Source organism: Chinchilla lanigera, unplaced genomic scaffold (assembly GCF_000276665.1).
Source record: "Chinchilla lanigera isolate Chin_1 unplaced genomic scaffold, ChiLan1.0 scaffold00038, whole genome shotgun sequence".
Lineage (NCBI taxonomy): Eukaryota > Metazoa > Chordata > Mammalia > Rodentia > Chinchillidae > Chinchilla > Chinchilla lanigera.
In genome coordinates, this window is record NW_004955439.1 from 14,844,040 (window position 1) to 14,871,539 (window position 27,500).

The 27,500-nt window shown below is 43.0% G+C and overlaps 1 protein-coding gene across 4 annotated transcripts in view; it reads right to left on the reverse strand.

The window, feature by feature from the left end:
• Positions 1–5,226: 5,226 nt before the first annotated feature.
• The window catches only part of LOC102022231 (putative t-complex protein 10A homolog 2), a 30,110-nt gene continuing 7,836 nt past the window's right edge, over positions 5,227–27,500 (reverse strand). For 3 of the 4 annotated variants that reach the window (XM_013517310.1, XM_013517308.1, XM_013517309.1), the window contains 8 exons: positions 26,110–26,218; positions 25,092–25,192; positions 24,108–24,209; positions 21,414–21,554; positions 19,486–19,542; positions 18,537–18,621; positions 8,281–8,398; positions 5,227–6,538 (listed from right to left, as the gene is read on the reverse strand). In XM_013517310.1, the coding sequence (XP_013372764.1) occupies positions 6,343–6,538; positions 8,281–8,398; positions 18,537–18,621; positions 19,486–19,542; positions 21,414–21,554; positions 24,108–24,209; positions 25,092–25,192; positions 26,110–26,218 (909 nt within the window). In that variant the 3' untranslated portion in view covers positions 5,227–6,342. The remainder of the gene's footprint in view (positions 6,539–8,280; positions 8,399–18,536; positions 18,622–19,485; positions 19,543–21,413; positions 21,555–24,107; positions 24,210–25,091; positions 25,193–26,109; positions 26,219–27,500) is intronic. The other variant, XM_005390639.2, reaches the window with a different exon arrangement.

Sequence of the window (27,500 nt, forward strand, 5' to 3'; positions counted from 1 at the left end):
AGGGAAAGATATTCCAGGCAAATGGCATCCAAAAGAGGCAGGAGTGGTGCCTGCTTTCTGTGGCTGTAAGGAATACTGAGACAGTGACTTACAAAGGAAAGTGGTTTATTTTGGCCCATGGTCCCAGAGACTGGGAAGTCCAGTCTGGTGTTGCTTCAAATTGTGGCAGAAAGCTGAAGGGCAGGTGGGTGTGTGTGAATTCCCACAACAGATACCTCCCCTCCCTGAGAACCGCTCTATTTCACCCATCACCCCAACACCTCATGCCAGGCCCACCACCTACAAATGCATGCGAGTTTAAAAACTAATGAATGGGCCAAAGTTTGGGCTAAATTTCCCAAAAAGGGAAATTTAGAAGTATCTTGAGATAATGAAATTGGAAACATAATATATCTAAACCTATGGAACATAGCAAAAGAAGTTCTAAAAAAGCATTTTTTTAGCAATGTATTAGTTAGGGTAAACCAGATAAACAAAATCAATACAAAATATAGAAGGGATTTGTTAGGTAGGTTTACAGGTTTAGAAGGGGAAGAGTCCAAATATCTGTCTGTGGAATCGGAGGCAGAAAAATCCCAAATGGCTGTCTGCATAGTAAAGAGCAGAGAATACAGTAGTGGGTCAGGACCAAGGTCTCAAGCAGGAAGATTGCTGCAGAGTCACCAGAATGAGTGGGTCAGAAAGCCAAAAAGTCTGTGTTAGAAACCTAAAGACTCTGAACTAGAAGCCTAAAGGAACTGGAGAAGAACATGCACAGGTGAAGACCAGAGCTCCTCCAAAGAAAGGGGAATACTTCCGGTCCTCTTTGTTCTGTCCGTGCTACTAGCCCGTTGGTTGGTGCCACCCTCATCTGGAGTGGTTCTTCCCTCCTTGGTTCACAGCCTAAATGTCAACCATCCACAGACACACTCGGAGCTTTCCTAATCTGTTAGCCGGGTCCTCCTCAAGTTATATTAGCATATTACGGTTAATGATCATAAGCAATAACAGCTACAAGAAAGAAGAAAGACCTCAAGCAAACCATACTGTATACCTCAAGGAAGTTTCAAGAAAGAAAACTAAGCTGAAAGTTGGTGAAAGGAAACAATAATAAAGACCAGGGCAGAAATAAATGAGATAGAGACCAGAAAAACAGTAGAAAAGAGAAACAAAATGACAGCTAGATTTTTAAAAAATTTATTTTATTAAAATTCCAAATATTGATTGATGAGAAAGATAAAACATAAGGCAGTGCCAGACCTCTGACTCCAAAGGTAAGGCTTCCTCTCACTGCGTACATCAGATCTCTCCTCAGCAGCAGCTGTTGTTGAGTTTTTATATCAACTTGTCATGTTTTTGTGTGTGCACATACAAACATATCAGAATGGTTTTCAAACATTTTCTACTTTTTATTGGCATATATTAATTGTACAAATTAATAGGTTTCAAAGTGATGTTTTCATAGATGCATATAAAGTACTTTGATCATACTGACACTCCATTACCCTCCCTTACCTCCCTTCCTCTCTCCGTGGTCCCCTTCCAAAGAGTTTGGGTTTTTATTGCTGTTGTTGTTGTTGTCTTTTTTGTGAGAGGATAAGCCAAATCAACAAACTTAGGTGGACTAAGAAAAAAAAGATTCAAATGAATAAAAGCAAAAAATGAAAAAGTAATTAAAACTGAGCCACAGAAATAGTACAAAAAAAAAATATGAAACTGCTATGAACAAAATGCCTAGAAGAAATGGGTAAAGCCTAAGAACATACAGCCTACCAACACAGAATCAGGAAGAAACAGAAAACCTGAGCAGACCTACGAGCAAGGAGACTTTCAGTAATAAATTCTTCCATCAAAGAAATGCACAGGACCTTATGGCTTCTCTGCTGTATTCTGATCTAAGGCAGGAAATAACCAAGGAAAAGGCTAGAGAAAGAAGGGAGGGTCCGTCTACCCCGGAGTCCACTTTCTAGGCTAGGCCTGAGACACAAGTGGACTGAGGACGTGGCTGGGGGAGAGAGGGTGCATGTTGGAGCATGCTTTCTGGGAGTAGATCCACCTTCTGAGTTAAGCATTAGCCCAGGACCAGGATGCCCAGGTCTAAACACAGTGGCAAAATGTAGCGAAGTTACTTAGCTCATACACAATAATTCCCTGGGCATGTGCTCGTGGTCTTCTGCAGCCCTTGGCTGACCCCAACCCTAATCACTATGTCACTGATGATGAAAATTTGATCCCCCTGAGGACATTAGATGCCATGACAGTGCCCCTAAGGGTCATAATAGGTTAAAAACTCCACCACCTCACAGAGCAGTTGAGTCAAGCTGCTCATTGGCCCCAGTTATATCTCAGACAAAACCCTCAATTCCATCCCAAACCCAAAGGCTTAAAACTTTCAACACCAAGACCTCTCAGTGCCATGAATTCTCACTGGCCCACTCCCACTCTGGGAGGGAATCTCATCTTTTCTCTTTAAAATAAATCATTGATCCTGCTTAGTACTCTTGAGTGTCCTGCTCAGTTCTTTGTTTGCGACATCAAGAACCTGGACAAGACCCCCAATGTGGTAACAGGACTAACACCGATTTCAGATTCATACAAAAAATTGAAGAAGAGTGAATACTTCCAAATTTATTTTGCCAGGGCAACACTACTATCCTGATACCAAAGGCAGGCAAGGACACTGCAAGAAAAGAATGAGTCAATATCCCTGATGACCACAGATCAAAAGTCCTCCCAACAAATTAGCAACCCGAATTCGACATATGGTTGCGTCATTTGTGACAGTGCAGCTGGGGTCTGGTCATAGGCTCGTGGTTGCCATGCAACGCTCTCTCTGTTGCTGGGCTGGAGCACTGAACCACAGTGCTTGGCTAGCCTCTGGATGAGTAGGGAAACAACTAATTCTCTACAGTGTACTGTGTTCCAAAGTTGTGATACTTTGAAGGTTAGCAGTGCATTAGGTAAAAAAAAAAAAAAATAGTTCCTATACCTTTAGCTAGTTTAAGTTTTTCAGTGTTATTCTTTAATGCAGTCCAAGAAACAAAAATGACTACAAGAATAAAAATTATTATAATACCAAAACAATAATAGAGATAGTTCTAGTGACAGTTAAAATTAATTATAAATGAATGAATAAATAATGCTGTAAAGTAGGTTTAGATATGTAAGAAGTTAAGCAATAATCTTGTTTGATTTTGCCTTTTATGTAAGGTGTTTGCTTGAAAGCATCAGCCATACTAATTTCATAATTGCATTTGTGATGAAATTTAACCTGGTCAGAATCAAACTTAAAATGCTCGAGTGAAAGTCACATCAAAAATAAATTTAATAAATTGAGCATTAAATAAATTACTCATTTTTGAGTGCAGCACCCATGTTGCCAGCTCCTCTGTGTTTGGAGCTAACAATATTTAAGGTTTATTTATGATAAGATGGCTTTCTGCATGCTGAGACATTCTCTGTCTGATCACCCTGAAGAAGTCATACTTGGAAAGTCAAAGTTACAGGTGGAGAAGGCTGACATCACCTCCAATGTGCCCTGAGCTCCTGGGGGCTTGGGCCAGTGACAAGATTCCAGGGACACAATGTGAGAATTGCCCAGAGGGGTTCAGGATAGCAAGCATGTGGGGAGACCTATCTGAGGTGTAGTGGGTTGACCCAGGCTAACTATCCAGAAGAGTGAGAGCTGCACTGGCCTCTGAAGGACAAGGTGTTGGCCTTGGTGCAGTAAGTTGGTCCAGGGAGACTTCCATGTGGTGAGGGGCCATGACAGTGGGCTGTGCAGAGTAACAAGAGAGGAGGACAGAGAGGCCACTGGGCCAGACTGTCACAAGGCCCAGACGTCATGATGTAAAAAGGGACCTGTCCTTTAGGAAGCCATGGATCCACTGAGGGAGAGGCTTGACTGAGCAGGTGGGCAGCTCAGAAGCAGTGTCCTGGGCTAAGAATGGCAGTGATGGGTGTGTCACCAGTGCTTTCCCTGTCATCCCACAGGGTGAAGTGTCACATGTCTAGAAAAATGAAGTAAAAGACAGGTGAGTGGCTCTTCCAAGCTCACCATGAACGGTGGCCCAGATGGGACCAGCTGGGGGTCCTTTGGTTCCTTATTCACTGGTTTCCCTCAACAGTTTGTGGTTGACTTGACCCACTCTCCAGCCCATGCACTCTGTTTCCTGATTTCCTTAAATGTTCATTCCCTTTTTGACCAACCACATATACTTAGGTACAGCTTGCAAATATGTGGATCTCTGCCCCTCAAAACTTATGTTATACATACTATCAGTCTTTTGTGTCTGTGGATTCTGCCTCTCAGGAGTCAACCAAAGGCAGATTGAAAATTTTTCTGAAAAAGTTTTACCTGTACTGAATACACAAAGGCTTTTCCTTGTCACCATTCCCTAAACAACATGGACAACTATTTCCATAGCACTTACATTCTATTAGGTGCCACAGGTACTCTGGAGATGATTGAAAGTAGGTGGGAGGATGTGCTTAGATAATAGGTAAATACAATGACATTTTATGTAAAGAATGTGAGCATCTGTGGACTTGGGTATCTGAGGGAAGTCCTGGACCCAGTTTCCCACAGGAGCTGAAAGTGTCAGTGTGCTTCCAATAGGCTGACAAACACCTGAGATAATCAGCTTACAAAGAGAAAGGCTTGCTTCTGTCCATAGTTGGAGAGGTTTTGGTCCACAGTTTCTTGGTCCTTTGCTTTGGAGGTGGTGATGAGACAGTGCTGAGGTGACATCATGCTGATAACACATGGCATGACCACTCCCCTGTGTCAGGAGGGAGGAGGAAGCAGCTGTGGAGCCCCACTGTCTCCTTCAAGGTGCACTCCCACGACCTGCAGGCCTTTCACCAGCTGCCACCTCCCCATCTCCACCTCCCACTGACACCATCACCAAGTCTTTACCACATGGGCCTTTGGATGACTTTTAAGATCCAAACTGTAGCACCAAGGTAAATTTGTGTGGTCAGACTACACATGGAAGGTATGTAGGAGAGTGTAAGAACTGAAGTAAGCCGATTTCCAACATGCTAGAATTCATATCCCACACAGGACCTCCAGCATAATGTGTATATCGAGGCCATCTTATTTCAACACAGATGTCACATATCTCACTACTGGGGCAGGCACTACAGCCTACACACAATGCCAGACAAGTTGTCTGATGCTGTAACACAACTTACTTGTACTTTAGCTTCTTCTTCTGACCTCCAACAGAGAATTAGAAGTCAGAGTTCAGTAGAACATATTTTGCTTTAATGATAATTTTTATATAAGATGATTTTAAGATTCAAAGCAATAAGCAAGTCCATTTTTTCTTAGCTGAGCTTAAATGGGTTTTCAGTCATGGCCACTTCTATCCTTGCCTCAGTTTGACATTCATCCTGAAAGAACCGGCTTTCATCCAGGGTAATTACAGTAAAATTCTTCTTTTCCCCTCAAAGGCAAGACAGCACATTAGTCTTGAGTTATTTAAATAGTAATACCAAAATACTGAAGACTACAATAATGTATGCACAATACATATTAGAGGAAAAGTAATAGCTGGCATTAAAATATAGTATTTCATGTCCACATAAAAATATGAAAAAATCAAACATGCATTTTATAGGGTTTTAAATATATTATTCATTTCTTTATCCTTTCTTATCTTTTTGGGATTCTACACTTCAGTATAAAACTTTGTTGAGAGGCAACATACTTTTGTATTTTCTGTACACCCTGCAACACAAAAGAAGTAATTGGTCATTGTGTTGAAGTGGAATTAAAGAGTCAAGAGTTTCAGGAGGTGATTCCACTTTCCAGACAGCAACAGGCCACGATGCCTGCATTCTTCTAACCCTAGGTTAGCCACCCCGAGTCATGGGTCATGACTACTGGGCCAAGAAAGCACATGGGTGTGGATGGAGGGAGGACCATGGAGGGGAATAGGTTAGGTTGAGCTTGAATGATGCTGAGATAGGAGGAAGGCTGAAGCTGGAAAACCAGACCCACAGAGACTCAGCCTGGTTCGCAAATGCTTCCTAGAAGCTGGTAGATTGGCTTTATCCTGTGTCAGGGCCCACAAGTGGTAGAATTAGCAAAAAGGACACAGTGTCCTTAACACAATAAAAAGACACACATGTCTTAGAAGACATGCTTTTGTGAGCCTCTTATCTGCCTAGTACTAAGATCACTTTCCCTAAGCAGAGACTACAGCTCTTTTCCTTACAATTTCTAGGTGACCAAGGACTCCTAAAGTTTGGGGTTTTCCAAGACCACATGGGGCAGCTAATCTATTGGTTTTCGTCTCCGTCTTTGCAAAAACTGTCACTGAAGATTTGTGAACTGTGGTGAGTACAAGGGGTGTTTTATTTCTGCTTCAGATCCAGGATGACCTTTCCAGTCTGGTCTTTGACCTTGATCCTCCCTGAACTGTACGTGGTCTCCTGGCAGCCACTGCAATACACAGTCTTGCTGGTACCATCAGGAAATTCCCTCCTCTTGAACTGGTCCGTGTGGATTTCTTTCTGCCCATTGCTGAGCACGACGGTTTTGTCACCATTCCTGGTAGGGGAGAAACACTCTGGTAAGACAGGCTGTGCCATAGCCAGTTCTGTGAGCATGGAGTGGGTAAGGATGAGAGTGATGCCAGTGCCCCGAGAGAAGAACACAGCTGTGCACAGCAAGGACAGGAATGGCGCTGAGGGCTGAAGGACTGACAGGAGCCCTTGATGGCTGAGGACATGTGAGTTGGGCATGAGGGAGATAAGCTGAGATGGCAGCTGGGTCTGTTCACTACAACTAAGATGATGGCTTTAGGTGTGACAGAGACCACTACAAAGTGGTTCTGAGCAGGATTTAATACTAACCAAGTGGCTTTCTGTGTTTACTTGTGAGCTGTCTGAAGCTTAGGCACCTTGTCTGAGGATGGGCAGTGGACTCATAGTAAGTGAACCTCTATTAGTCACTGGTCACTGCTGAGGCCTGTATTGGCCTGTGAAGCTGTGACACCTCAAAGGACAAGATAAGGCCACAGCTGAGGACGTTTGGCTCCAACCCCAATTAGTTACAAAGAGACTGCATCTGCAGGCTCCACACTCTGACAATAAATACCAACCTAAGATAAGGTAGTTCTCCTAATTGACATAATTTACTACTTGGGAAAATTCTCCCTAGGTCCTGCTAGATTCCTGCATTTTCTTGAGTATCCTCTTCCTTTGTTTGAAAACCAACTAAATATGGGATGCCCAGAGAAATCTTTGTCTAAACCCAGAGAATATTGAAGCTATAAGAGAGCTGGACCCTCCTGGAGCCCTGAAATCATTTCAGTTTTCTCATTTACTTAAGTCTTCACCATCCATTCACTTGGGAGACTGTGGGCCTGATCAGCCTGCAATAATTAAGGGTTATTTAACCTGATAAGGTGGAAGTGAGAGGAGACATGGTTGGCAGAGTTGGCAACCCTGGCAACCCATGGCAGAGTTGCCATGAGTTGGCAACTTATGTTTGGCATGAGTGCCAGGAAAGGATAAAGAAAATGCCAGCACACAAGAGGAAATATTCTGACTGCCCACAGGGGAGCTAATGCAGCTCTAATGCAGACACTGAGCCCTCAGGCTGCAAAACTGAAGGAGTGGGAGAGACTGAGGCCAGCAAGGTGACACCACTAGGGTATTGCAGCCAGGTGGACCTGGGGTAAAAAGAAGGAGGACCTAGGCAACTTCCCAACCCACTCAGGCAGGTAGACAGAGAGTGCAGACCTCAGGTCTTCTGCTCACACCAGCATCAAAACCAAATCCTACCATCATCTCTGGTGCATCTTATATATTAGTTTACGTGGGTTCTACAATAGATTTGGGCTCCCAGATCACACGTTGAAGGCTGAGATCACCCTTATGGTGCAATTCTAGCCCAGCCAACCTTGATGAGTTCAAGGTGTGTGTCACTTAACAACAGGAACACATTCTGAGAAATGTGTTGTTAGGTGATTTTGCCACCAGCTAAGATGCCTATGATGACGTTAGACAATGTGCTCTCCTGGAACCACCATCCTGTATGTGCTCTGCTGCCAACTGAAACGTTATTATGTGGCACACGATTGTCCCTAAATGTTTAAACCTATATTCTGCATAAAGAGATTCAAATAATTCACAAGACAAACATTCATGTCAGTGGTATTATTTTCTGCTATTATTTTTAAATAAATACTTAAACACAAAAATCTAAATTAATACAAAGGAATTATCAAATATGCAAATCAGAAGTCAAGGATGATGTGGACTCATGTTGTGTGATGCAATACCGACCTTTTCACACGTACGATTGTTCCATCAGGAAACATGGTCTCCTCACACTCAGGCTTGAGCCTGGTCACTGTCCCATCTGGAAACACAGTTTCCTTGGAGCCATCAGGATAGAATTTTTCTGTAGAATACATTTTTTAAAAATGTGTCTTACACTGAAGGTGTTTTAGAAACCACATCATATCTCAATGATCTACCTATCTGAGATATATGAAAGAATATTTCTTAATTATGTGAGTCTATACATTTGAATGGCCACATATACTATGAAATTCCTAGGTCAACTTGACTTTTAGATGAATTAATAATACTTTAGCATAAGTGCAGACAGTTTCCCATTTACAATGACTTAAGTTATGGTTTTTTCAACTTTATGATTATAGAAAAGTGATATGCATCCAGTAGAAACCGTTATGCCTTATATCTAGGTGTCTCCTCAAAGACTCATGTGGTCATAGGTGGGGTTTTTTAGAGGTTCTTGGTTCCAGGGTGTGTGACGCTGGGTTTAAATTGTACAACGCTGAGATTAAAGGTACCTGATTAGGCCATTGATTGGTTAAGCATAGCTCCGAGTGTGGATAATAAGAAGGTCCACCCAGGGTGTGAGTGACACTACCCAAAATGTGAATAGCCTGGAAGGGATAAAAAGAGGAGGCTTCTGCCTCTCGCCATAGTGCTACTTCTTCTGCTTCTTGCTGCTTTGCTGTCTCCTGCCTGCTTACCATGAACTGTTTCTCCTCTGTGATGCCCCTCTGCCGTGCTAACCTGCCTTGAAGCCAGACAACTATGAAATGAAACCTCCACAAACTATGAGCTATAATAAACCTTTCCTCCTTTAATGCTGGGTGTTATGACATTTTGTCTCAGCAGCAAGAAAAGTAACTAAGACAGAAACTATGCAAATTTTGAGTTTCAGTCTTTTTCCATGCTGGTGATATGCAGCACCACCTTCTCCCAGTGGCTGCAGCCCCCAGGCACCAGGCCATCACCAGGGAGAACATCCCATACCCTACAGTGTGCTGTAACATAGCTATGTTTGGTATCTTAAGTGTATTACATGTATTTTCAGCTTACAAAATTTTCAGCTGACAGTGGATTTACTGGGATAGAATGCCATCAAATGCCAGAAAGCATTTATCTGCCCCAAATACTTTATGGAATATATTTATATCATAAAATTATTTGTTGTTTACTTGATATTCAAGTGTAAATGAGAGTCTGAATCATTATTTGCTGAATCAAGCAACCCAAGTTCAAGGACTTAAATATTATATGAAAGTAATTGGAAAAAATCACCTGTATAAACAACAGGGGTATACTTGCTTCATTTCACTGTTCTAGATAGGACTTAAATAACATGCACAGATATCTTTGCCCTTCCATAAATTTATCTTTCTAAACTGTTCAAATATATTTTATGGGAGATTCACTCTACTATGGCCTGAATGTTTATGTCTCCCCAAAGTTTATGTGTTGAGGCTCACCCCGAAAGAAATGGTGTTAAGAGATGGTGCCTTTGGGAAGTAATTGGATCTTGAGGGAGGCACCTTCCCAAAAAGAATTAGTGGTCTTATTCAAGAGAGGTCCCTGTCCTGCCATGAAGGAAAACACCACCAATATATCCACACCAGACTCCAAGCCTGCTAGAGTCTTGGTCATGGACTCCCAGCCCTCAGATTTGTGAGGAATGAGTTTCCTTTGTTTATCAGCTGTCTGGTTCATGGTGATAGTAGTCTGAATGAACAAAGACTCATCCCATAAAGGACTAATATTCTACACTTACTTTGTGTACCACTCTATCGATTTTTATTTATATATGAATATTTTGCTTCAGGCAAACTGACAACAAAGTTGCTATTCTCCCAACTCTGCTCAAATCAATTCCTGGTCTAAGATATTTCTATTGCTTCTCTTTGCTCTCTGACTCCCTGAATCCTACACTTGAGGTCCAAGTACTTCATTAGTCTCATAGCTGGCAACTTATGGCCTCTGAATACTTTTAACCCTCATTGTTGAAAACATATACTTTTGCTTCTTCACATAGACTTGTTTTGTTAACTGTTAGCAGTTGCTGGCAGACAAGTGGCAGAAAAACAAATGTGAAGAATCTGACAATGGAGGGAAAATTCTGCCTCTTAAAATAACTGTGAGTACAAACTGCAACAGATTGTGTCCTAAATGAAGTTATTACTGGAATACCCTGGCGAAGTTACAGGCTCTTCATTGGTCAATATTCTAAGACTCACTGACTGCCTAGCACATAATCAATATATAATATGTTTTTATTGATTTATATAAATTTATGTAGAGCATTCACCTAACAAAAATCATACTTATAAAACGGCAATAGGGGAAACAATGGGGCTTTCATTTGACTTTGTCCTTGAAACATCAGTCATGGGTAGAAGTGTAGAAGCTTTGAAGATAGAGCAAACACATCCAAGAGCAATGAGAGAACTTGGATTTCCTGCTATAAAATTAAGTAGCACATTGGAGACATTCTACATGAACCAGCTGAGAGTTAAAGAAAACACTTGTCTATGAAATATTTCTTTTTTGCACCAGACCTGAATGAACATCAATCACTCAGCAGGGCATTTGTGAACTAGCAAGTGTAATGTTTTACTCTGAACTCTTTGCTGAGGGTCACTGAAGAAGCAATTACTCTTGTGCCCCTTCTGTACTCAATTGCCTAGTCTCACACCCAGTGACAGATCATGAAGGTGAAGACTTTAACATGACACATGATAGCACTGGCTAAAAAACTAGGACAAAGACAACAGAGTCAGAAGACAAGACAGAACAGAACAGCCTGAGACTCAGTAGCAATATGGGCCCAGTCCATGGTTCATCATGTTCAAGATGATGGTGTCATGACAGGGGCCAATGCTGTCTCTGTAATGTGACACATCAGGTTTTTCTGAGACCCAGCAGCACTGTAGCCCTAATCTAAGGCCTATCACATCCAAGATGAAGTGGTCAGTGGGGGCTAACTCTGTCTTGGAGGCACATCAAAAGTATTTTACAAACTTTCCCACTACAAAATATCTAGTAAGGCCAAGGAGAAAGATACAAGAAACTCTTTCAAATCATTATTCAAGAGCATGGAAAGGGCCCCAAACCACAGTGATTTCTGGAAGGCAAAGTAGGTCCTAATGCTACTGGTGTCCTGTGGCCACCTGCTTATCTCAGTAGCCCAGAGACACTATATAAAACATCTTCTGGGATGGGGTATGAGGTTTTCACCCTGAAAACCAGAACCGTGTCCCTGCTTCGTGATGACATTCTCAAGAGATGTGTCACTCTGTAGGGATGAAGTGGAAGACCCCTACTGTTGTCCTGTGGAGCTTATCAGGCAGAAAGTGTGCTTTTGAGCTCTCTCCAAAGAACCTCTGACTACAGCTGACTGTGAAGCGGGCTCAGCACTGCAATCCTGCACCTATAGGTCTGGAAACAATATGGCGTGGCTCCAAAGTGCAGTGCCCAGCCACCTGCAGGAGCAGCACAGAGACTCCTGGACAGACACCCCGACTGGGCCCAGAGGACGGCTGCCAAACATGACCCAACGAGACACTGTGAGAAAGGCAAGGGAGCGGCACCCTAAGAAGGCATGGGCAGAGCCCGCGGAGCTCACTCAGAGCTTCAGACGGCACACAGGAGCAGACAAAGAGAACATGCGCACAAAAAATTAAGGACTAAAGGAGTAAGATGGAAACAAGAGGAGATGGCGTGAGCCAAAGGACCAGGGGGATCTGATAGAGGCTCCATTCTGCAGTGAGGAATATAATCCCTAAAATTTCGGCTAAAGGATGTATTGAATAATGTAATATCCCACTGGAAAGAAAATTATTAAACTAGAAGATAATCTAAGGAACTCACCAAAAAAGTAACAAAGATAAGGAGAAAATATATTTAGGGCCAAGGAGATTAGAATGAAGTGGTATAATACACCTGCAATGGGAGGTTTAAGAAGAAAAAAAAGGAGAAAAGATGATATTAGTAAAAATAATAGCTGAGAATTTTCTTTCTTTTTTTTTGTTTATTTGATCAATTTTTTTTTCTTTTTTTTTTTAGCTGAGAATTTTCTTGGACTTAAAATAGGTTTGCCATAGAGGTCCCATTCAACCTAGCCCTTTCTCTTTTGGGTATTTTTCCAGAAGAACTGAAAACATTATACCACAGTGACGTATGTGGATCCATGTTTATAGTAGCGTGATTTGTAATAGCTAAATAGTAGAAACAACACAAATGCCCATCAACTGAGGAGCGGATAAAAAAGATGTGGTATTTTTATATAATGGAATATTATTCAGCTATAAAGAAAGATAAACTTTGGGCTTTTATAGGCAAATGGATGCACTAGAGACCATACTCATAAGTGAAATAAATCAGACCCGCATGTGTAAACACCATATTGTCACCTTAGTGTAAGAACCTGAAAGAGTAAATAAAATCTACAAGGTACAATAGATATTGTGAAAGAGGAAAAAAACTGCTCAAAAAGAAAGAACAACTTGGATGAGAGAAATGAGAAAAGAAAGAAAGAAAGAAGGAAAAAATTATATATATATATATATATATATATATATAATATGATAGCTAAGAATTGTATCACTAATTTCTATTGATTTATTGAAAGGAACAGTTACTATTTAATTATTTGATCAATCTTACATGCATATACCCGGTTATCTGTGTAACTAATTTGAAGATAACAATATGTAACAACAACCATTGTTGATTTCCTATCACCTTGTTTGAAATTCTGTATTATTTTTATTGTTTTGTTTATGTCTTTGTGTTAATTTGTTTTTGTTCTTTTCTCTTTAAAATAAAAATGATAGGTTTGCCAGATAAACTCTAGGACATACAGTTAAAGTTGAATTTCAGAGAAACTACACACATAAATTTTTACTATAAGTACGTCCCATGTGTTGCACGGATCATACTTACAGTAAAATCATTTGTTGGTCATCTAAAATTGAAATTTAACTGAGCATCCTACATTTTCATTTGCTAATTCTGGCAGCCATAACTCATGTGAGACAAAAGTCATCAGTTTTAAAATGCACAACAAACCCCCAATACAGCAAAGAAAATTAAATCCACAGTTATGTACATAACAGGGTGACTGGAGACATAACATTTCTTCAAAGCACCAAGAAAATATGAAAATCACTGTCATAGGGAGAGATTAAGCTGCTGCCAGGGTTCCAACAGAAGCCGTAAGGTCATGGAACAGTTTTAATGTTCTGAGGAAAATTCCTATGATCCCCTGCCTCCAACAGTTCCAGGGAACTCCTATCAGAATGAAAATCAAAGTCTTTTCTGTGGTCTACACATTCCACTGTCTTCACGTGGCTTCATCTATGATACCCTCCTGCCACAGTACCCACTTTGCTTCTGTGACACACTCCACAACCTACTTTCTCCACAACATCCTCCGCTGCTCTCCACTTGGTTCCCTCCCTTTATTCCTACCTCCCACTAAAGGCCACCTCTTCAGGAAGGCCTCCTTGACCCTCCATGGACAAGGCCACCTCTTCAGGAAGGCCTTCTTGACCCTCCATGGACAGTGGGTAGAAGTAACACTAAATAGAAAAGAGGCACCCCTTCTGGCACACTCAACAAGAAGAATGTGAGTGACAAGAAAGAATAATGAACCCAAAAATCTGTATAAACTTTTAAAAATATCTAAAACAACACAATAATAGTCTTAATTCATGTTAAGGGTAAAACTCAATTTAGAATTAAAATTCTGGCAGAAACTAGCACAATGGAGTAAAAGATGGATAGGTATGCCAATTCATCTTGTCAAGACACTCATGGGGAAGTCATGGGGGCACTGCACTCTTCAGTGCATGAATCCACTAATTTCCACAGTTGTGTGTGTTAGGAGGTGGGCCCCGGATGGAGGTGTCTTTGGAAGGTACATCCCTTGTGGTGCTCTTCTCCCATGCTCCACTTCCTGGCTGCCATGAGGTGCTCAGATTTGTTACTCCACTCCATTCCACCACGATGTTCTGCCTTACCCCAGAACCACAGCAATGGAACCAGCTGACCATGGACTGAAGCCTCTGAAACTTTGAACCTTATAAACACTTCTCCCTTAACTTTGCACGTATCAAGTATTTTCTCCCAGCAATGGGAAAATTGAGCAATACATGCACATACACAGGAGAGGGAGAAAGAATGTCCAAGGAAATGTGGCAAAAAGTTAGAAACTAGTGATTCTGGGTACTGAGAAAGTAAGAGTTCTTTGTACATTTCTGGGACTTTCCTGTAAGTTTGATCTTTCTTTAAAATAAACAGATAAAAAGTTTCAAAGTTTAGAGCACTAATTAAAATTAGAGCAAATAAAAACTAAAAAAGTTGAACTGTGCAGAGTTTGTCCTACTAGAACACACAGTAATTGGAGGAAATGTTCTTCTCAATATACACAGAACCAGGACACTTAAAATAAAAAGAAATAGAAATCACCTAACCATGTTTCCAGAATACAATATACATATTGAGTATCAATATAAAAAATATAAATGAATGAAATGAAATACAGAGGGGAATGTCACATGAAGATTTGTTTCCACCATCACACAAATTATGGCATAAATATTTTATTTTTTAGAGCACCTGATCACATTATGACCCAACATCTTAGTCTCTGAAAGACATCCCAGAGGTGCCTTTACCCATTCTGGGTATTTCAGTGCAACACCAGCCTGGCTTTACAGTCCCATCTGGATGGATTAGCCACATTTCCCAGAGAAAAAGCAATCATCAATCATCTAATTGTGATAAACTAGAATAGGAAATGAACTTAGCTTCATTTACAGACTGTCTGTATAACCAAATACAGAACACTTTTATGGTTTAAAGGTATGCAAACAAAGCAATGATCTTTGTTAACTTAAACAAGCAAATCATCAATTGTACATGATTCAAGAGTCCAGTGCTATGAGCACACTGTCATCTGGTGGTTACTTGCAGCCCTACCCCTGGTGCTACTCCTGTGGAGGGCACCTTTACCATTTCACCCTCCTGTGGCTTGGAAATTGGCTCTGAAGACAATTTTAAAACTGTGTGCAGGAGTCCAAAAGGGGGTTCAGTGATGTTATGTAAGCAATGTCCCACATCTATGGGTCAGCCCATGCAGGCCCATTTTCAGACTGACTCCACATAGGAAGTGGCACTTTCTCTCTGCAAAACAAAATTCAAACTATTTCTATTAACACAAATCAGGCAGATATCTATACACATATGCAGAATCCAGATGGATGATGTTTTTCCCCAAGAAAGCAGACATTTGGGCAGACACAAAGAAGCAAGACTGTAGACAGTTAAGCAGACTTTGGCCATTCCATTTCCTACTGCAAAGAATTTTTGCACAGCATATTGAAGTTGGCAAACTTCCTTTATAATTACTAAAAACTCTTAGTAAAATGCAAATTTTGGGGTACTGCAGAGAGTAAAAAGAGGTCAACACTCACAGCTAAGGCCTTGGTCAAGAAGCTGGGATAAGGGATGAGCTCCCAAGAAGCTCAGGAATAACTTGGCTGGGACAACAAAAGCAACTAAAATAGGTTGAGTTCTGAGCCACTATGTATCAATCATGGACACCTTCTTGGACCAGAAGATTAGAAATTCCTGCCTCAGAAATTCCTGAGCTTACATAGATACAGAGATGTAGGTTAAACAGATGGCAAAGTGAGTCCATTGTTGAACCTTTACAGACCCATATTAGAAATCAATAATAATACTTCCTAGTTACTGAGCCTCTGTACATGTTTCCAAAGCTTTGCCAAGGCATATGTTAGCCATCAGCCTTGAGAAAGGCACTCGAGAAAGCCCATGAATATAGTCATGGCGTGGTGCTTCCTACCTCAAAAACTCCCAGCACCTTCAGAATCTTACAGAATAGGGTGGTAAAACCTCACATACTCGAGCAATTTCCAACCAGTCTAGTCATGGGACATGCTTGCTGTCATTCTGCATTGGTTATGACAGTTTTGGGAAACATGCCATAGCTTCCATGCCAGAGCACCATCCACTGTCAGCCCAGAAATGGTCACCTCAGAGAGACCTGCTCTAACAGCTATGTTCTTGGACTCCATACAGCAGTCCACAGACCGTAGAACCTCCCTGATGCCCCTGGGCACCTTCAGTGGTGCCCCAGGGGCTGGTCCCCTGACTCACTCACTGTCTACAATGAAACTCAGGCCATCAGAGCAGCCTCCTTGGGTCAGGATAGTGGAGGTCAGATGGCTGAGCCCATGGGTCAGCACTTCTCTAAATTTATCCCCTATACAGTAGCTTCCTGCTGGATGAAGTACCCCATCACCACCAATTTTACTACTACACCAAAAAGAACAGCTTGATTTTTGCATACACAATCTGGTCTTAGGTTTTTGTTTTTATTGTGTTTTATAATTTTGGCTAGGTTTCTTAAACTAGAAGAGGAAAACTAAAAACTGAAATCCACAATAATACACAGCACCCACTTTTTGGAACCTCTTACAGTCTAGCTTACATGAAAGACCTTACAGGACTTGTAACTGCAGGAGAGCTCACCTAAATCTCTCCACTTTCTGATCAGAACATGTGCTTTCTGATGGCAAACCTCAACCTTCAGGCCCGTGGATTTCCAGAAGCAGGTGCCAAGTGTGGTGACCTTTCAGTTAGGAGGGGCCAGTACTGCTTCTCAGGAAAATTTCTGGGAAGGGGCAGACTTCCTGACTTGAACTCCAGCCTTCACTCTTGAGTCTGTACTTCCCACAGCCTATGCTTGCTGGGGACAGTCTGGCAAAGATCAGTATGGCCTGGAAGTGACCACAAGATGTTCTTCCCTGGGTGGAAGCCTCAGAAGACATTTGGCTCAATAGTTAGGGGATGGCTCACTGCAGATATGACCCTAGCATACAGTCTTCCGATCACTCAGCCCAGGGTTCAGGGATGGTTAGTTTCAACATAGGGGCAGCTACTGAGGAAGACTGAGATGCCAGTCCCCCGTATGATGGTCATGACTGCAGAGACACTGAAACAGTAGGAATGCCACCCATGTTTATCCATGTGCTTTTTGTAAATGCGCTCTAGAACAAAACACCCCAAATTTCAGGGAAGCTGTAATGCTAATGATCCTGACTACAGTGTCCCCTCAATGGGAGATTGTCGGTAAGTCTGTACCAGCCAGAGAACTGGAGTCTTTGGATGAAGACACCCAAATCATTAATATGAAAAAATGGAAATTAAAAGTAATGAGAGATAAAATTAACCCACGATAAGGTGAAACAAATTCACAAAGCCTGAAAACTCTGAGCTTACCCAGAAGGTGGCCTTTTAGGATCCAGGCAGAACTTCAGAGAGGAACTCAGCAGCTTGTTAAGGCAATGATCTGACCACACTAGGAAAACAGTAGCATACTGCCTCAAAGTTGTGATCCTTCTGCCTCAGCCTTCTGAGAAGCTGATTACTTGTGTGTACCCATGCACACAGTATATATATAGTTTTAATAAGTCCATAAAATTTTCTGGAAATCGCATTTTCATTCCAAACTAAAATTAAGTAAATCTCAAAAGAAAACTGCATTGGTAAGCAGATAGGATTTTATGAGGGGGCATACTTAGGAAACACACACTGTGTGACTCCCACAACCTCATACAGGCTGCAGGGAGCCTAGAGACCCTTCTTACCTGGTCAACAGGCATCAACAAGGAATGCCCAGTGACATCCCTTCCGCTCACAGAACGGTGGCTCTTAGCTGTGCAGGTGGCATTCCAGAGTGACTATCTGGGGGAATTCTCAGTCTGGGGAAGCTGGCGTTCTTGCCCACATTAGCCACCAAGTTAGAAAGTATTTCTTGATCAGCTGAAGTGGTGTTTTGAAGGGGGTGACCGTGAGAGTGAGTGGGGGGCCATTTGTCTGATGCTGCTACTGTATTTGCCCGTGCCAGCCAGCAGAGCCAAACCACAGCACACCCCTGTCTGTGGCAGTCTGGGGCTTTGGGGAGGCCAACAGGACTTGGGGTGCTCATAGATCTGCACTAAGGAGCGGCCTGTAGCTACAGACAGAATTCAGGAGAAAACACACAGTGGGTTTTCACTAAGCAGTTTAAGGTCTGAATTATAGTATATGGACAATTGTTGCCCTGGAGAGCTTACCTAAAAGGTTCCCTATCTGTTCAGCCTAACGTTTCCATAGCACCTTGTAGGGCACATGCACACAGAAGCCGCTTAACCATGCAAGCTCAGGGTGACTCCACTCACCAGTCCGCTTACTAGGAAACTGTACGGTTTCCACACCATCAGGGTAGGTCGTGTATGTTGTCTGAGCAGCCGAGAAGTAATAAATCTGTAAGGGCCAGAAAGACCTGTGTTGGGCGGCAGTTTGCCTTATAGATGGACCTGTACTTAACCTGGTAAAGCACTTCCTGAGGTAACTGAGGGGACCAGTTGGCAGGTGGGCCTAACCATAGCCATGGGTGCATCCATAGCCATGGGACACAAGAAGAGGAGCTGACCACCAACACCCCAGGAATGACGGCCCTGGACTGTTAGTTAGTGGGAGAAATTACAGGACACAGTCCAGCTCTCAGTCCTGCACCTGGGCAGGCAGGCTAAACCCTGAGCCCGTGGGCTTTGGCACCTTGGGGCCAGCAGCTGGCTACATTCTGACTGATGGACATGACCCATGAGACCCACCACCGTGAAACTCCCAGCTCTCAGACCCAGGGCCTACTGGCAGCTCCAAGAGAAGAAACAGGTGCCACTGCATGGGACATGCATGCAACCACGCTTGAGAACCGCCACCAGATGGTAACATTTCCAACAGCCATGTGGTCTCCTCTCCTCACGTTTGCCACTTGTCTGAAATCACACGGAGCGGGAGCACTCCCTCCTCCACCAGGGCAGCTCGCCTTCCTCTGCAGACCTGAGGCTTGCACTGGAGCAGCAGCACCAGGAAGGGGGAAGGTTCTAGGCCAGGCATCTGCTCACCCACCTCTGGGTACTTTTCACTTCAGCAGAGCAAAGGTCTGAGCAGGGGTATTTCCTCCCTCACCCTGCCCAGGGTTTTGTTCTCTTCTGCTATCCCATCTTGACCTCAGCTCATGGATTCTGAGATTTTGCACTCTATACACCTACATTTGCCACTCTTGCATCCCTAAGCCTAGCTAGGAAATGATTCTCTGTTACTCCAAGGTGAGGAAAAGCTGACCCCAAGTCCATAGGTGGAGAAAGCAGTGAGCGCCATGCCACACGTGGCTCCAGTGGGCTGTAATGGAACAGAAGCCATCGTTTAAAGGGTTGTCCATGCTCCTGCCTCATTTACATTTCCGAGCAAAATCAGGGGCCTTGTGGGTAACTGGGCCAACAGAAGAGCACTGGCAGCCGGGTGTAGCCCTGTCTATACCCCGGGATACTGACATCACCATGGGACAGTCAGAAGGCTTCAATGGTGGTAAAATTACCGACCAACATGCATATAGATATTTCTCATTAAAACAAGTGAAACAGCTGGGTGCAGGCACATGAGCCCATAATTCCAGTACTTTGGGAGGCTGAGGTAAGAGAACGGCAAGTTTGGCTCCAACATGGGCAACTAAGCCACTTAGTGAGATTCCATCTCAAAATAAAAAATAACAAACAAAGGCTTGGGATGTAGCTCAGGGCAAAGCTCCTGGGTTCAGCTTCTACTGCTGGAGAAAAAAGAATAAAACAGACACAAAATTGGAGGAGCTCTGCAATGGCTCGGCTCAGTGCATATCCTGGAGCCAGTGAAAACAGTGAAGTGGACCATCCAGAGAAGAAAAGCAGAAAAATACAGTCTGGTGATGTTTTGTTCTAAGAGACTGTTCTCAGGCCACAACAAGCTGCTCCCTTGTCTCCAGGCTGGATTTACCATAAGTATTTGCCCATTATCCAGATTTGTGTAAATTGTCACATCCCAAATTACCTGGAGAATTGCCACCCTGTAGGTCTTGCTTATGAAAGATTTGGAACTTCCAAAGTTTGGGGAACCTACTTGCCCACCTATGTGTTTCTATCACAAAATGCACAGCCTGTCCCATTGGGTTGGAACCATAATCTTGGCTCCCTAACATCAAGAAACCTTAGCTACCACAATCTGCTATCTTCCATGTATATACCCTCTGCCTTTCCCACTGTGAGCCGTGGAGTGACAACTGTCTACGTAACATGAATTTATAATGACGCACTGGGTCTTCCAACCTTGGTACCATTGACAAGACTGGAAAATTCCATGTTGCGAGGAGGCAGATTTCTCCTGTGTACTGGATACATTCAGCAGTATCCCTGTCCCCAACCTGCTGAATTGTAGCTGCACTCCCAACACTCACAACAATAAAAACCAAAACTATCCTGAGACATTGCACATGTCCCAGGTAGGGGACACAATTGCTCCTAGCCAGTCTCATAGCAGATATGACCTGGTTTTATTAGATGCAGATGCTGAGAGTTATCAATTTGCTGTCAGCACAGCTGGCCTGACAGTGCTATGACAAAGCATCTATCTTGGGGTTCTCAAACCCAAACTTTCTGCTCCATGTAGATGGCAGATGCTGGTGCCTTCTCCCCAGCTGTGTAAACACTGGGAGACCCAGGGTGAGTGACAGCCACTGGGGCCAGCTGTCCTCCAGTTTGTACAAGTGTTGGCTCTTGGCCCCACCTCATGTTATTGCAATGCTAATGTGGATTCTGTGATTCATGCTCATTTATGGAGTGCTCATCCTCAGGTTTCTGCAGCAGTAGGGGCATGAATTAATGCACTGGGTCCTGTAATCTTTGTGACCATCTTTTGCGTTGGATTACAAAGCACATGTTACAGAGGATTAAAACAACTCCTACATGAGAGCTCACAGTGGAGATAGGGGTAGTAGCTAGTCTTACTGACATGGAAATCTGAAGTTTGAGAGACTAGGAAGAATCTTACTTGCCCAAGTTCACCATGGAGAGAGGATCACCCTTTTTCCAAAGAACATCTGATTCTAAAGCCTATGTTCTGTCCTTTTCCCTTCCCTCACCCACAAATGTTCAGATAATAAAATGGTACCATATGCAGAGTGTTCCCTAGTAACCAAATTCGTTTTGATTCTTTAAAAAGACAAATAGACTCAGTATACTCACCACTCGCTGATCAGGCTTGATCTTCTTCACGTCGCCATTATAGAACTTGATGACGGTCGTCTTCTTGTCAGCGCTGGTCTCCTTCCTGGTGCCATTGGGGAAGGTGACGATCATGCGACCATCGCTGAGTATATGCTCCACCTTCATGGAGACACAAAAGTTCTGAGATGAAAGTTGTGCAATTATATAAAGCTTCACTATTTTCCTTCCACTCAAAATCATTCTGTGCTTACTTCCTGCATGGTACCGTTCATACCAATTGCTGCATTTCCACCAAAAAAAAAAAAAAAAAGAAAAAAAATCACTAAATCCTTCAGTTCCAAAACTCCATCCCCCAATTTGTTTTGAATAATAAATAGATTTGTTCCATAAATGTCTTTTTTATAAGGTCACATTACACATTTGCTATCAGTCTGGGTAATTTGTGATCTTAGTGAATTTGGAATCCTGGGCTATATAAAATGCATAATTACTATGCAAAAGCTCTCTATGATAGATTTCTTGCCCTTTCTGACCCATCTTTTTGACTTACACAGTACTCTACTCTGTCCCAAACATTCACTGATATCAATTAACAATCAGCAACTATGGAATTTCACATGCATCATAAGAAAAAAAATTTAGAAAAGAATATCTTTGTCTTCAAATAAACAATATTAGTCATGCCTGGTACGTGCAAGACTCTAAATTCGAGTCCCAGTACCAAAAACTATGTATCAGCCATGAAAAGATGAGCATGAGGAAAGAACTGACAGAAATAACCTCACTGTTTTGGGAGTTAATACATGCGCATGTGGAAATTAGCAAAATGTATTTTGTTAATTATACACACTGCTATTTCTTTTTTTAATGAATTGTTGCCATAACTTAATGTGGCAATATGATTTTCTACACATTGTTATTTCTTGATACACCTAGGAAATCTAGGAGTTCATTCATCTGAGATAAAAGCAATGCTTTGTTTATGAACCACCTTCAGCAGGCCAACAAAATTTGATGATGTGTGCCCCCTGCTGGCCAATTCCACACCATCCAATTTGTCAGGCTTGACAGAAAATTGCTCATTTTCTTGCTCTTAACCAATCAGGTGGATAGAGCAGGTTGTACGCAGTTCAATATTAGAAGATGAATTCTTACCCAAGAGAAATTCCAACAAGGCTCAAAGAACCAATTATGTCTTGGAAATGAAACACACATACACACACACGTTTGAAATGTTCCAATGTGGAAAAATTCATAAAATCATTAGAGTTATGTAAGTCAATTACATAAATGTTTTGGTCAACAACAAGCTGCAAATACAACATGGGTCACATAACTTTATAACAGAATCAAGAAATTTCCATCACCCGATGACACTGTAGCCATCGTAACCCAGGGAAATTGGTCCCCCTTTTATGTGCAGTGATACTGGTGTAAACACAACTGCTGCACTGCCAATCATGCCAAAGTGCAGCCCATACAACACATAAATGACACGGTACTTCATAATGCTAAAATGATCATGTTACGGGTTCATATTTTTTTGTTTGTTTGTTTGTTTTCCAGTACCAGGGATCGAACTCATGACCTTGCGCTTGCCGGGCAGGTGCTGTGCTGCTGGGCTAAATCCCCAGCCCCTGGGTTCATATATTTATATAGTAGACTTTCAGTCATTATTTTAGAGTGTACTACTGCTTTTTTTTTAAAGTGATAAAAAAAACTCTGTGTTACTCCATCAGCAGCCCTGTGCATCTTGTGTTTATACCCTTTCATGATCACACATCAAGGGCAGTGTGATTGCTCCCAGATCCACATGGTAGTGAAATCTCCTAAAGACCATCTGTAAGTGATGCAAGGCTATAGACGACTTTTTGTATTTTGTATGATATAAAATATAAGAGACAAGAAAAGAGTTTCAGCACATCTAAAGGAAGACACAAGAAGCAGAGGACACAGATGAGAGGTCAGAATAGGTAGTAAAGTACCAGGGACCTGAGACAGAGGGGCAGCCCGGAACACGGGCACACAGTAGATGTCCTGCACTGCAGGAAGAGGAGGCTCAGGTTAGAAGAGTGTAGAATAGGCTTCCTGATTCTTGCATCCACACCTTTGCACTTCCCATTGAGTAACTGATTCATCCTGTACTATTGACAAATTAGCAGCGTCACCTACTGCTGAGCCAGGACAAGGAATATGGAGTGGGGTCCTTTCCCCTGACAGCCCTGTGCAACAACTGCAGAGAAGAACATCTTGATGAACTCTCCCTTATCTGAAAGTCTTATCCACTTATAAGGGCAGAACTTCTCCTTCATTTAGATCAGAGTCCACTCAACAAAAGCAGAACAAGGATGTCCTCTAGTCTCTCCAGCCATCAGAAAAGGTAGGGTCACTGAGTTGATCAGAGAGCTGGCCCATCACTGCTCCGCAAGGACCCACAAACTGCCTCATGCACCACAGCAGCTCATGCATCTCTTCCAGATCCTCCTGAATCAAGGACAACAGCCACTAGAATAGGTCCTTCAAGATGGAGGTCCTTCAAGATGGAGACACTTGGGGAGACAGAGGCAAATTTTCCTCTCACAGAGAATGTTGCTGTATCTAATTCTTGCAGTTGCTTTCTGGCCTCTGAGTGGGAATCCCAGCACAGCCTGCGTAAAAAGCGAGCAGAGCAAGAGCCACAGCTGGGGAAGAAGCAATGCTGCAGATTCCTACCTTGCCGTCTACATGTTCTTTCTCTTGTGTTCCCCGCTTCTCTGTGGTGGTGTCCAGAAGGCACCCTGCTTCTTGGGAAGGTCCTGGCTTTGTGGGAAGATTCTGCAGAAAGAGTATAATTGTGGCCTTTGTGAATGTTGCAGGGACAGTTAGCTTTCCATATTCTATGTTTGTTTTTTGCTAGGCTGGGAAGGAACGCGGTGCCCTGGACATGCTAGACATGTGCACTACCCCTGAGCAATGCCCCAATCCATTCTATGTTTTAGGAAGGTATTTCTCCCACTTGTTTTCTTGGTCATGGCCAGGATGACCATGGCAACAACTACTGCACCCAGAACTTTGTTCTGAAATGCACATCACCAAGGCCTTGAGTTGAACCCATTAATGGCTAGAGTCCAAAAAATTAAAGTCCAGAGACAAAGGTCACCACCATCCCTTCAAAGATGGGGTTGGAAAGGGCACAGTGGATGGATGACGCAGACTTTGCAGAGAGCAGAAATCAAGTGGGGCCCTGCTAGACATTTCCTCACAGCCACCTACTTTTACATCTTCAGTGTGCTATAAAAATTCCCTCCAGGGAGAAAACTTTTCCCATTCCATTGGAATTTTTTAATTAAATACAGTATATTATAAGTAGACCAGTAGCAATAGTTTAAGAGTATTTCTGCTATATTTGCTTTTGGTTCCACTCATTTCCATTCAGGAGTATAAATAAATGCAACAAAATTTTGACTTGGGGAACTCTTAAATCAGGAAAAACACCAATCTGGTTTTGGCTATGTGCTAAATGCAACTAACTTAAATCTACAAGAAAAGAAAATGCTCTGTCTGTGTGAAAAGCTGAATGAGCTTGGAGAATAAGGAGGCATTTGGATTCATCTTAGTGTTCTACATCCATCAGGAAGACACAATGGTGCCACCATCACTGGCTACCACCTGCAGGGACCCCAAGCCACCTCCATGGGGTGAATCAACCCCACCTACCTGCTGCCATCCAGTGTCTGCAGAGAAGCAAGGGAGCTTCCTGGCTGGACCTTGGCAGGGAATCCTGGCCTTAAAACTCTCTGGGACCAAAGAACACATGTCTGAAAGAGGAGAAAAGTACCTGTCAAAGGACAGTGGATAAGATGCTGAAAATATCACTACCCCTATGCTGTTTGTAAATCTGATCTAGCTAGGAATATGTTCTCTTTTTTTATGAGATTACAAGTGCCAGGTTGGTCCCACCCACAGTGTATCAAGTAGGAAGTAGGTGCTGTGAGTGAGTACATTTGATCCATATCTCTGGCCATCTATCCTTTTTGAGTATAGGACGGCTCCAGAGCATGACAGGGAGGTGCAATTGCTCTCCATGAAGCTGCTTTCATCCTGTGGGGGGCAGACACAGGAGAGGGAGACAGGACCCCAGTGAGAACCAGCCCACTGGACAAAGGAAAGGAGACAGGGGCCATGGGGAAGTAGGGCCACGGGCTTTCAGGAGGGCCTGGGGGAAGCCATGGAGTATCACCAACATGCGAGGTAGGTCAGGGGGATGCAGAGATGGCAGCAGGAACCAGGCACAACAGGTTAACTGAAGCCTTGTTGTGGAAAGCAAGGGCTCAGCAGAAGGGCAAGGTGGCCGAGCCATTGACTATAACTTGGCAGGCAGTCTACACTGAGAGGAGTGTAGTATAGTGTAATGTAGTGTAGTGTAGTGTAGTGTAGCATAGTTTAGGGAAGCCAGGGAATAAAGGTGTCAGTCTGTGTGAGAATCTCCTGTTAGAGGGTCAGAAGCATCTAGAAGAACCAGCAGCTGGACTGGGCTGAGCAAGGGAAGATGTGGCGGGTGCATCGAGGCAGACAGAGAGTATCCAACTCAGGAATCAACAAAGAGCAGCTGGGCATTAAGAAGCTCCAAGGACTACACATGCTTGCCACGGTGCAGCTTCCTGTGCACATCTCTGTGTCACAAACGCACGCACATCAAAGCGAGCCGAGGAAGCGCAAGCTCACGTGCACTCACCCTTCTTGTGGGCTGGTGCCTTCTTCTCCTGCAGCAGGACGTTAGAGCATGGTGCTGGTGATTTCCTGCCACTACCTTCTCGCAGAACTCGGGAAGGCTTGTGCACACCCTGGGGACAAGGACAGTCACGGAACTTGCATGTTGCCTCCACAGAGACGGGGTGCTGCTCACAGTGAATTTAGCACCAAACCCTTCAGTACCACTAGAACTCCACCACAAGCTCTATGTCAATACAGAGCTAAGCCAATTTTTAAAAAAAGGGAGAAAAAAATCCCAAGTATAGAGCATGGTATAGTAAGTGTTATTTTTTCTTTTTGTGGTACTGGGGGTTGAACTCAGGGTCCTTACACTGAGCTACATTCCAAGCCCATTTTGTACTTTTAACTTTCAGACAGGGTCTCACTAAGTCACCAAATTGTCACTAGGTCACTGTATTCAAGTTTGTGATCTTCCTGCCTCAGCCTCCCAGAGTGCTGGATTACAGGTATACACCACCATACCCAACTGGGTTTTTGAGCATTATAGGTAATTAGTTCACTTTTTATCTTTAAAGACATGTCTAGAGAAATTAAATTTTTTGTCTATAAAAACATAATTATTTTAAGTTGCTGGGTCCACTTGAACAAGTTGAGACTTCTTTTTAGACTTAAACGGAATGCTCTCTGTAGAAGTCCACACACTAGCCAATTGCACCCCTGGAGCTCCTTGAAGAAAGTTATCTAAACCGGTATGAAGCAGCACCAGTTTCCAAGGTCACTTTTCCACCGCCAGTCTTTCTCCCGAAGAACTTGACCTCCTGTGGGTGCTGTACTGTAAAGATTTCTGGAAGGGGTTGTATTTCTGTCTTTCTATAATGTTATTTTCTCTGAGTCAATTCTTTCTGCCTTTACCCTTGTTGGCTAAAAATAAATGTAGAGGTATTTTTGCATTAAGAGCATCATTAAGACCCAAAATGTGGATCAGTGCACCATGCTGGTTATCATGTAGCCTAGATGACGGTGACCCTGTTTGTGTGCCTGCAGAGGGGCAGAGAAAGGGCAGCTACTCTGGGGTCAACCCATTTCCTGTTATAAAACCTATGGTCTCCTGGAATTCAGGAACTTCATGATAGGGTAGACAGGTTAGGCACCGTAGTGAAATAAAGTGCTTGCAACTGAATTTCACACAGTATAATGCAAATTGTTTTCTACCCTTTGCGCTACTCAAAACTTGGTGGCTCGGAGGTGTGGACTAGCCCCTCGTTCAGTTATTCTTTCACTCACACACACATTCAATAGGCAATCTAACCTCATCTGCCTAATGAATCCCATTCAGTGTGGGAAGGAGAAAAGCCTGCATTCTCAAAAGAAGCCAGGAAAGCACAGTCTCTCCTGGAGCTTTAGATGCTGCAT